The sequence below is a fragment of the Solanum dulcamara genome, chromosome 9 (genome assembly GCF_947179165.1).
Source record: "Solanum dulcamara chromosome 9, daSolDulc1.2, whole genome shotgun sequence".
Taxonomy (NCBI): Eukaryota; Viridiplantae; Streptophyta; class Magnoliopsida; order Solanales; family Solanaceae; genus Solanum; species Solanum dulcamara.
Genome location: NC_077245.1, coordinates 4798758 through 4811153, shown reverse-complemented (window position 1 = coordinate 4811153; position 12396 = coordinate 4798758). Strand labels below are relative to the sequence as shown.

Genomic DNA, 12396 nt, shown 5'->3' with positions numbered 1-12396 from the left:
TGCGACTACAATTGTGGACTCCAACCTTCAGACCAGAGGAGGAAACTCCTATCGTACCAGTTTGGGTCATACTACCAGAACTACCGTGGCATTGTTACAATAAAGAGTTTATAACCACCCTTTTAGACCCAATTGGTAAAACCCTGTACCTGGATGCAGCATCTCTTAAAAAAACTAGAGGCAGTATTGCAAAAGTAAGGATACAAATGGATATCACCAAGGAAAGGCCTCAACATGTATGGTTAGGAATTGATGAAGAGGATCACAATAAAGGCAAATGGCAAGCTATACAATATGAAGGTTTACCTGAATACTGTTCTTATTGTAAGCATCAAGGACATACTATGACAAGATGTAATGTCAAGAGGAGAGATGAAGAAAGGAAAGAAGCTGAAGAAGCAAGGAATAATAAAACCAGGAAAGAAGATGACAACCAGGTATGTCCCTTAACCACTGTACAAATGCCTGAGAATAATATATCTTTAACTAATGCAGGTACAAAAGAAAACTCAACTCCACTGGTTTAAGGAAGGGGATGCCAACTCCAATTACTTCCATGCTATCATTAGAGGGAGAAGGAGAAGACTGTATATTCACAAAATTGAAGATGATCAGAGTAATAGTATTCAGGGAAATGAGGAAATTGCCAAGGCTGCATGTCATTACTTTGAAAAGATATTTACTACAGACAACAAGAAAATCAATGAAGATTTCCTTAAGTACATACCTAGAAAGGTCAGTGACAATCAAAACCACATGTTGCAAAGGGTACCTACTAAAGAGGAGTTACAGAAAGTGATTTTCTCTATGAGTGGTACTTCTGCTGCAGGTCCTGATGGGATGAGTGGCAAGTTTTTCCAGGTATGCTAGGACATTATCAGTGAGGACCTTTTGGAGCTGATTCTGTTTTTCTTTAATGGCCATGACATCCCAAAATACGTCTCCCATGCATGTCTGGTTCTACTCCCAAAAGTTGAACATCCTAACAGACTATCTGAATTCAGACCTATATCTCTCAGCAATTTTATTAGCAAAATAATCTCCAAACTCCTTAGTAGCAGACTGGCTCCCATCCTTCCACATCTTATTTCTGATAATCAGTCTGGATTTGTTCAAGGAAGAGTATATCTGAGAACATTATGTTGGCTCAAGAAATTATGCATAACATAAACAAACCCAAAATTGGAGATAATGTGGTTATTAAACTTGACATGGCCAAGGCTTATGATAGGGTCTCATGGTCCTTTATCTGTCTTGTCATGAGAAAGATGGGATTTGGGGAAACCTTCATAGATATGGTATGGAGAATAATGTCTAACAATTGGTACTCTGTCATCATAAATGGCAGCAGGCATGGTTTTTTCCATTCAACAAGAGGTCTCAAACAGGGAGACCCATTCTCTCCTGCTCTCTTTATTCTTGGTGCAGAGGTGCTGACCAGAATGTTAAACAACCTTCATCAGCACTATCTATACACTGGTTTTCAAATGGAGAAAAGGGGTCCTCAAATTAACCACTTGAGTTTTGTAGATGACATTATTATTTTCACCTCAACTTCCAAGTATTCCCTTCAACTCATCATGAAGACTCTTCAGATGTATGAAGGCATTTCTGGGCAGCTTATTAATAAGGACAAAAGCCAAATCTTAATCCCTACCAATACACCTGATGATATAATGGATAGAGTAGTGTCCATCACTGGTTATAAATGCACTCATGGGCCTATGACATACTTGGGATGTCCATTGTATATAGGAAGACAAAGGGTCATATATTTCACTAGTATAGTTTTAAAAGTGATTGGTAAAATTCAAGGGTGGCAGACAAAGATGCTAAGCTATGGGGAGAGAGCCACTTTGATCAAATCAGTGCTTCAATCACTTCCTATACATCTGTTATCTGCCATAACCCCTACCAGAACCACTTTGAAACAAATAAAATGCCTTATTGCTGGCTTCTTCTGGGGTTGGGATAAGGAGAAAAGGAAGTACCACTGGGCCTCTTGGGAAACCCTTAGCTTACCATATGAGGAAGGAGGTATTGGTGTAAAAAACTTGGAAGATATATGCCTGGCAATGCAATACAAACATTGGTGGTTGTTCAGAACTAAGAGATCTTTATGGGGGGATTTCTTGAGAGCTAAATACTGCCAAAGAGCTCATCCTGTCACAAAAAAGTGGCACACAGGCCAATCTCTCATATGGAAGAACATGATGAAGAACAAAGGTGACATAGAACCTCACATTAAGTGGACCTTATGTTCAGGGAACTGCAGTTTCTGGTGGGATGATTAGCTGGGTATTGGCCCTATAGCCAATCACTATGAATATATTCCAAGATTCAACAACTCCACTGTCTCCATGTTCTTGACAAATGGAAAATGGAATGAAGAGAAAATTAGGCAACAGGCCCCTCAACACATGATACACACAATTCTCAATACTAAAATCATGTACCAACAAAACACATTAGATCAAGCTCAATGGAAGCTGTAATCACATGGAAATTTCACTTGTAAATCAGCTTGGGAAAATGTGAGAAAGAAAAAAAATAAGACATTGACAGATAGGATGACATGGCATACTAACATCCCTTTCAAGGCTTCATTCTTACTTTGGAGAGCATTGAGACACAAACTGCCAACCAATGATAAACTGATTTCTTTTGGGAGAGAAACTGCAGAGTGCTCATGCTGCTACAGGCCTGGTTTGGACAACATAGATCACATTTTTGTCTCTGGAAGCTTTGCTAAACACATCTGGACATATTTCTCCAACTGGGGGGGAATCATGCAGGACCACAACTCCATTAGAGGCATCTTGATGAGATGGTGGACCTACAAACCAAATAATGCTGTACATAAACTCATGTTGCAAGCCCTCCCTATATTTATTTGCTAGAATGTCTGGAAGAACAGGTGTGCAAGTAAATATGGAGGAAAGAAATCTAGTACTACTAGAGTGAAGTTCAATATAATCAAGGAAATATACATACTTATTATTACAGCCTTTCCATATATCCCATGGCCACCAGCTTGGAAGGATCTAATTATTTGGATAGAAAACTGTAAGCATGACATAAAAGTAATCCAGGTTAAATGGCTCAAACCCCCCCTAACATAGTTAAACTTAACACTGATGGGAGTGTCATAGGCAACCCAGGAAAAATAGGAGCAGGAGGCATAGTAAGGGATCATAAGGGTAATCTGATATATGCTTTTGCCTCTCCTTTGGGAGTTGGAACCAATAATCAAGCGGAAGTGCAGGCAACCAGTTTTGGCATTAATTGGTGCATTCAACATGGTTATAATAGAGTAATATTGGAAGTAGATTCTGAACTTGTGATCAAGTGGCTGAATCTGGACATCAAACCACCCTGGAACATTCAAAACTACGTTAATGAACTCCAACAACTGGTCCAACTGCTAGAATTCTTCCAATGCAAACATGTTTTTCGGGAAGCAAATTTTCCAGCTGATACATTATCTAAGTACAGCCATACACTTGATAATACACAACACTTCTACAACCTTCAACAACTTCCACAAGAAACCAAGGGCTACATAAAGCTAGACAAGATAGGAATGGCAAGCTTTAGGAGAAGAAGATTAAAAAGGATCAAACAACCTCCTTGAACATTTTTTATCTCTAATGTTCCTAACTTGGACAAAATCGGTATGACAAAATTGGGAAGAGAAAGATGTAGCTTCGTATACTTGATCTTCTTCATTTAGCTATGTATAAAATGTAGCTTATTTGAATAGGACTAGTGTAGGTATCTTTCTTGTATTCACATGGAAGGGGAGAGTCTCCCTCATTTATGGTTTTTCCTAGTCGCATTGTATCGAGAGGAGTCCTCTCATAGGTTTACTGCTTTTCTAGTATTTAGGAAGCACTTTCTAGTATCGGGGATTAGTTAGCCGACCTTAGTAGGTTTGCAGACTTATGAACCACCTTAATTCGGAGGTAAGGTTATGTCCCCCTCCTTGTATCTTTATATTTTATGTATGATAAGGCTGGGGGTGTTGCTCAACCCCTGACTGTGCACGAGAGGTGGGAGCCTCGTGTAGGGTCCCTTCCCGTAAAAAAAAAAAAAGAACAATTATTGTAATGTCATAGAGGAAGACGTACTATTGGGAACAATTGCAATAATGCCAAATTAAAGTTTGAGACTCATCTAACACCATAGTAATTGCAAACATTTATTCATAAAAGGAGCATAGAGGGATGCGATTTCAATGTGGCACCTTAGGATATTTAGATATCATGTTTGCTTTCTTGGTAAGATTGTACAAAAAATGAGAAAATTTTGATAATTTTACAATTTATGGATTTTTCATGTTTTCGAAAAAATACAACTTAAAAATTCTAAATTACATGTCTAAATAAAACTTTAACTTTAAATCAATCTAATTTGAAATCATGATTCCATAAAGCATGTTAAAACGGCCTTACCGCTCATACCATATAGTCTCCACTCCTCCCCCAAATCTATAAAGAAGTTTTAGATACATCAAAATTACCTAGATTCATCATCATTCTTTATGCACAGGTTGCTTCTGGTTAAAAATATATATATATATATATATATATATATATATATATATATATATATATATCGGATTTTTCGTGAAAGTAACTATATGCATGTTCCAGTCATTGCCAATTAACACTGAAGAGGTTTAATATTTTTTGGACTAATTACCAAATTTTAACGAGATCAAATACAATTAGATCTCTATACAACATCCTTATATGATAGGGAAAAGGCAGAATTTTTCATTAAGGGGTTACAAAATATGAAAAATAAATATAAATAACTCGAGAAAATTCTACGTCTACTATATATATACTTGAAATACAATTTTAATCTTGTATATATTCTTAATTTTCTGTCGAAAGAGATTTGCATGGACCCTCTTGCTCCTATATATAACAACACTTCACTAAAAAATTCAACTTTTTTTAAACCAATTATTTTATGTTATAATTTAATTCTTGACAACAACTTTTTATTTATAACAAAAACAATTATCTTTACAACAATATATTCTTTGTAAAATTTCCACTAAATAACATCTACTTTTTTTGGTAATATAATAATCAATATTAAACTCAATTAACCGTCAAAGTTTCAATGATAATTCTATATTAACATTTTCTAATTGTTTTATAATTTTATTAAGCCTGAACCCATCGGTGGCTCCTAAAGTTGGCATCAACTTTCAATTAGACACTTCAACTAGGCTTTAGACACCTTATGTCATATTCTGCTATATCATTTTGAGACCTTTTCCAGCAACATAATATATGAATAGACACTTCAATTTTGAGTATGCTCATCTAAACAACTTAACTCGTTTCTATCGAACACTCCAACTTACAAAATGATCATCTAAATACCTTCAAAATTCATTTGCCAAGTCAGCGTCAGCTGTCCAGAGACACAATGGAGATAAGTTGGAGTGATTAGTTGCCAGTTGAGACAAATTTGAGGTGTCTAGATGTGTGTACTCTCAAAGTTGAAGTGTTTACTTATTAGGTGATGCCGAGTTTGAGTGTTTGTTTATGGATTATGCCTTTTCCAGCACTATGCATTGTTGAACTTTATGGTTTCTCACTCAGTTAAATGTTGCTGCCTTCCCCATTTTGAGATGGTTGTTTTCTGCATTCTCTTTTCAGACTCATTTTTTTTCTTTCTTTCTATTGAGGCAGATAGGATACTTGTATGTCGCAAATAAGGTAATGTAACCTGTTACTGCTACTTGTATACAGAGGTTTAAGTCCTCATATTTGGTCCTAATTGGAGGTGTTTTAATTTGCAAAGTATTGCTGGTCAGCGTTATTGTGAACGTGCAGTTCAATTGGCTACTCGTTTTGTTCACAAACATCTAAAAGAGATGAAGTTTATTGGTTTTACAAGGGGTAGAAGTGATTATAAGCTTGCCTTGCATTTGCTAGAAATTGGAAGATGCTCTCTTTAACAACATCATCCTTCAGCCTGCGCATCACTACTACAAGGCTAAGAGTATGGCATTATTTGAAACAAAGGGGTTAAACTCATCATACTCTAATTTTAATTCCATGATCTTGACTTACTACTTTTTTCAAGAATTTATTAAATTTTTGCTCTGAGCTTTAGGATAGATCTCTGTTTATTACTCTCTGCAATCTAGTAAAAAAGAACTCCCGTTTGTTGTAATTTATTGATGACTAAAGGATTTCAGGCTATTGTGCACTCTCGTCGGGATTCATTATGGGTCCTTTAGAAAAAAATCCTATGGTAAACAAAAAGATGAGCTCTATGACAATTGTTACGGGTGTTTTGTATTTAATCAACCCCTCCTCAGTAGCGATCCAACTAAAGATTTTGATTTTAGCGAGGACAATTATGATCATGATAATTGCGATGAAATAGACATGTGTATTGATGTCGAAGCCCTTAGTAAACATGTGATGAGCCCGAGAAAATATTAAATTCTATAAAAGGTTTTAAAGAAAGAAAAAAGTGTTTTGACTAAACTTATTCTTCATTAAATAATACCTATTTAATATAATTTATTGATTATATAAAAACTCACTTATCTAAAATTTATTTAAAATAATATTAAAGGTAAAGTAAATATTTACATATATATTCTGTAATTTGCAGTCTACGTTATCTTTTAGGAAGATAAGCCAAACAAAAATCAAAAGTACTTCTCAGATAATTCTGCCATACACAAAATGTCATTATCTGAAATTACTTTTTGAATCTCAATTTTACAACAAAACACTTTCCTTAATAAGTATATTTTGACAACAGACTTGGACCATCACTATCTTTTTTCTAAAACTTAATCACATCCTAACTCTCTATAATGAGTATTTTTATTTTTATTTTTTCAAAAATAAATTATTTGGGGTTAATTATCTGAGATTAGTTATCCCGAAATTGTTATCCACCCTCAACGTGAGATACAAATAGCATCATATATAATTCGAGATAAGTCTCGCAATTTATCCCAACCAAACCTGAAATGGATAAGCTCTTAAGCTTATCCTAAAATTAATCTCAAAATTAATTATCCTTTTATCCGTCATATCAAAAAAACTCGTAAGTAATAACTATCTTTGAATATATGCTTAAAAGGAGCGTTAAAAAAAAGACAGGACTAAAAGAACTCTACTATTCTATTTGATATTTTTCTTTTGAAATCTTAAAAAGGAAATTTAGCGCCGTTGTGGCCTTCAGGAGCGCGCGCGAGATTTTGTTTTAGATAGCTTATAGTTTATAGCATTGGTCCCTTGGGTACCGGCGAATTCTACTTTAGTCCTTGTGATATCTAATTGAGTAGTAATTTTATTTTTTAATTGATTAAAAATATCTACTTTAAAAAAAATGCTTGTGTATATTTATAAATTTATCAAAATTATTAGATGTGATATAATTTTAAAAAGAGTCCAAATATTACATATTTTTAATATGCTGTCAAATTCTTTTATAACGGTGTTATTTATCTAAATATTTTTTTGACTGCTCTAACAAAATATTGTTATAAAAAATATATAATATAACGTAACATGAAAAGTCAATTTTACTTTTTTTTTATATATTTTTTTGGCGTTACGGTGAAATATTGTTACAAACATTAGCAAAGCTAGATTACCAAAGGAGGTAGTCCAAATGCTCTTTTGTCGAAAAATTACTTTGTGTATATAAGATCAAAGTTATTTTTTATGAAAAATATAATAAATGTGAAATTTTCGTGCTTACTTCTTTATTTTTCAATTTTCTTAATAAAAAATCTCGCTCGCTACTAGTTACGAGGAGATCTAACAGTAATCAAAACATCTAAATTGTAACATGCATTATTTATTAAATGACGAGGGTATATCCACACCGCTTGTTAGATGATGAATTTATATATTGCACCACTTCTTTTACTCTCTAAATTTAGGGGTTTGCAAAAATCGAATCGATTGATAAACCAAATCAAAAAAAAGTGTTATTGGTTTATTGCTATCGGATTAACGATTATTTAATGGTTTATAAAAAAAATTATTGCGTTATCGATTTGGTATTGGTTTTTTAATATTGGGTAAACCGATAACACATTAAGACTATGATAAATTACTATTTTAATGTTTACTCATACACAAATATCAAACAAAAAAATATTAATATAAATATATAATCACTATATTATATTATCAGTTGCCTATGCAAGTCACACTTCACACTACTCCATAGTTTACACTGTACTTACCATTGAGGCTTTGCCGCTATAGGTACACAACATCAAAACTCAAAACCTAAAGAACTAAGAATGGCGGCAGCTACGATTTTGCAAGTTGCACGAACGGCGGCATGGATTAGGCGACGGCTACGGTTGTGAATTATGAGTTTGATTTCTTTCTCTTTTTACTTTTCTTTTTCTCCCTTTTTTGAATTCTCCTCTTCTCCGTACCCACTTTCTCAAAAAAATTGACTTTAATGATAAACAATTAAGAGATTATTTCATCCTAATTGGGGTTAAATTTGATAAGTATTTGAATATTTTTTTTTCCTTAAGAAACTTTTTTTCCTTTTTAGTAATGTTCAACATTTTTGAAAATTGTTAGAGAAGTCGTATATTTGTTTTGAAAGCATTTTCTTATTGGTTAAACCGAAAACCGATCCGTTAAAGACCAAAAACTGATAACAAATATTTTATTGATTTGGTTATCGATTAAGCGTATTTAAAACCGAAATCGATAATACTTAAAATCGAACCGAATCGAACTGACCGATGCACACCCCTACTAAATTGTAAAGATGGGAATATATTTGCCTTTCTCCCAAGATTAAATATGATAAATCATACTACATTATACAACAACAATAACATATCCAATGAAATCTCATAAATAAACGATCGGAAACACTGTTACTTCCTTTGTTCCCAAATATGTGACATTTTTTGCTTCCCGAGAGTCAAATAATCTATTTTGACCGTGAATTTAGTCATGAAAATCTTTAAATTTTTTGAAACAAAATTTATATATTCGGGAACTACGTAAAAAATATTATAAGTCATAACAATTATCAATTTAAAATATATATAAAAAAATTATGATAAAAAATAAATTTATTTAAATTTTAAAATTCAAAAAATGACACATAAATTAAGACTAAGGAGTATTAATTAGAGTTACGAATAGGTCCGTGAATTTATATGTCGGGAGCGGAGGATGGGAGGGAGGGAGGGAAAAATGAAAATCACCCAAATTTACTAACTTCGAATTTCAAAACAGTTTGGCCCCAAAAATCTGAAACAAACTCTGTATCTTAATTCTTACCAAAAAAAATACTTTGTCTCTTTGTTTTATCATCACCCTCCCAATCCCATTTTCCCAAAATAACTTCAAAAAAACGCCTGCACCAGCCCGCTCAGTGAAATTTTTTCGAAAAAATTCAACTCAATATATGGCGGCATATATATAAAACCCATAAACCTTTTATTTCCCTTAAATCTACAAACGCTTTGCTCTTCCTTTCTTGTAACTGAAAGAGCGAGCAAGAGGGAGAGGCATTCATGGCGGATTCAGAAAATTGTGGCAGAGTTACTCGTTTAGCCAAGAAAAGGGCAGCAGAGGGTATGGCTCCACAACAGCAACAACAACATAGGCCGAGTAAGAAGAAGAGGGTTGTTTTGGGTGAGATTCAGAATTTTTCTAATGTGGGTGTGAATCAGATTAAGGGTTTGGAGAGTGAACCCCAGAAATCCAAATCTAAGCAGCAATCTAAGAAGAAGGTGAAAAGGGCTGTCATTAGTAAGATTGTTGAGGAGAAGGAATTGAAGGTCGTCGTCGATGATGTTGATGACCCTCAGATGTGTAACGCTTATGTTTCTGATATATATGATTACCTTCGTAAAATGGAGGTTCGTTTATTCTTCTAGTATTGAAAAAAAAAATCTTTAATTTGCTTCGTCGTGTATACTATATGAATTGGGGAATCTTCGTAGTTCAATTAGTGGGCTACTTGAATTTTTACTTTGTTGATGACATTTTAATTCCCATCTTGTAATCCACTCCCCTGCCCAAATGTGTTAATAAAACAAACATATAATATTTGAGATTGAGATGTAGTTATTGTTATGGTTATTTGTTCAATGATATTGAACTTGATTTTTTGTTTCTTATGTCTTATTTTGCAATGCCTTGCTTGTGGGATTATGTTGGGTATGTTGTTGTTGTCTTATTTTACAATGATTTGTTTAAATTAAAGATAGGATACTGGAAATTCAATTGTGCTTACTGTTATGAATGAATGAATCTGAGGTTAAGTTTTATAATAATGATGTTAGGTGTTTGTGCTTAGTACTGTAATTGTTGTGGAATTTGGGGTTTGACAAATCTGGTGATTTTTGTATTCAGATTGAGGAAAAGAGGAGACCTTTACCTGATTACTTAGAGAAAGTTCAGAAGGATGTGAGTGCAACCATGAGAGGGATATTGGTTGATTGGTTGGTGGAAGTTTCAGAGGAGTACAAGCTACTTTCAGACACCCTATATCTTACTGTTTCCTACCTTGACAGGTTCTTATCCACGAATGTCATCACTAGGCAAAAACTTCAGCTTTTAGGCGTTTCCTCGATGCTCATTGCTGCGTAAGTGTCTTAGCTTGACATTGAATTGAATCCCCATGGGAAATTTGGTTACATATTTGGTTTTGCTAATGAGTGTATTCTGATCTGTTTATTTACAGGAAGTATGAGGAGATTAGTCCACCACATGTTGAAGATTTTTGTTACATTACGGACAATACATATACAAAGGAAGAGGTGGTGAAGATGGAAACTGATGTGCTGAAATCGCTCCAATTTGAGATGGGTAATCCCACAGTGAAAACATTTCTCAGAAGGCTTACTGGGGTTGCTCAAGAAGATTATAAAAGCCCCAATTTGCAGTTGGAGTTCTTGGGCTATTACCTATCAGAGTTAAGCATATTGGATTATAGCTGTGTCAAATTCTTACCTTCTTTGGTGGCTGCTTCTGTTATATTCCTTTCGAGGTTTACACTACAACCAAATGCACATCCTTGGAGTGCAGCTCTTCAACAATACTCAGGATATAAAGCAGCAGACTTGAAGGAATGTGTTCTTATCCTACATGACTTGCAATCAAGTAGAAGAGGAGGCTCTTTAGTGGCTGTGAGGGACAAATATAAGCAGCATAAGGTATTAACCTAAGTTGATCATTAGTGATTTTGTTGTAGTTTCTTGATTAATTTAGTTATTTAACTTGACCTTTCTTTCATTTTTTTGTTACAGTTCAAATGCGTGTCAACTTTGATTTCCCCTGTGGAAATACCAGCTTCATTCTTTGAAGATACAAGACAGTTATAAATTAGGCTTTTGCTTGGACATATAGATTAGAAAGTGCCAGTGATTTCTGGAATGAATGAAGTGTGTTCTTGGTTTTGCTTAAATCTGGATGGATGGCCAACAGTGCTTTAAGGACACTCAGGATTTACTAATTGGTAGTAAGATGAAGTTTGACAGATTTTTGTAGCACAATCAGAAATTTGTAGATGTTTTGGCTTAGAACCATTGAATGGATTGTGAAGTTATTGGTTCCATTTACTAGTCTAGTTTTATAGGGATGATGTTTGGTAGTATTTGATAGAGATTCAAATCATTCATGTAAAAAGCCCAAATAGCATCACGAATAGATTGTTGAATTCATTGGGTTTCATTTACAGAAGTACTTAGATGTTTACGTTTTGCAGCTTATAGTCTCTTTTCTGGTTTGCTTAAAAGAGTGGAAATTTGTGAAAGTATCCAATGATGATAATAAGTACTCTTTTCGTTCTAAAATAAGTGTTTCTTTTATAAAAGAAAACTGTCTCAAATTAAAGTGTTGCTTTAAGAATTTAAGATAAAATATAATATTTGTTTCATACTATATTCTTATATTAAAGAGCTGCTCCCTTTGTTTCATTTTACTAGTTTACTTTAACAAATCAAGAGAGTTTTTTTTTCCATACTAACTTCGGTATTCTCTCTAGTTCATATTGAGTAAATTGTTGAGATTTTTCATAATTCAAAATAAGTAAATTATTCAAAGTTTAAGAGAATTGTTGTGACTTTTTTTCTTTCATTTAATGAGGTTTTTAACGACTTTACATTTTCTAGCAAAATAATTTGAAAATAATCAAAAGAATAACATTGAAAAGTACTCTTTGAGTTATGTCCTAAATTATTTTCCTAATGGGTATATCATAGCCAACAATTCACTTAAGATGGACTAGAAGAAGTATGAAATAACGATATAAAATAGTAGTAATAATCAAATTTAAAGTTTCAAAACATCATTAATAAAATTAATTTAGTAAAATATATTTCTAATTAAAAATTTCGTAAGGGTTGTG

At 33.6% G+C, this 12396-nt stretch overlaps 1 protein-coding gene across 1 annotated transcript; it reads left to right on the top strand.

Annotated features, from left to right (window-relative positions):
* The first annotated feature begins 9234 nt into the window (after nucleotides 1-9234).
* Nucleotides 9235-11720, top strand: LOC129902858 (G2/mitotic-specific cyclin C13-1-like). The gene is made up of 4 exons (XM_055978290.1): nucleotides 9235-9904; nucleotides 10401-10633; nucleotides 10732-11203; nucleotides 11297-11720. The coding sequence occupies exons 1-4, from the start codon at nucleotides 9557-9559 to the stop codon at nucleotides 11369-11371; spliced, it is 1128 nt and encodes a 375-aa protein (XP_055834265.1). The 5' UTR covers nucleotides 9235-9556; the 3' UTR covers nucleotides 11372-11720.
* Nucleotides 11721-12396: the final 676 nt, after the last annotated feature.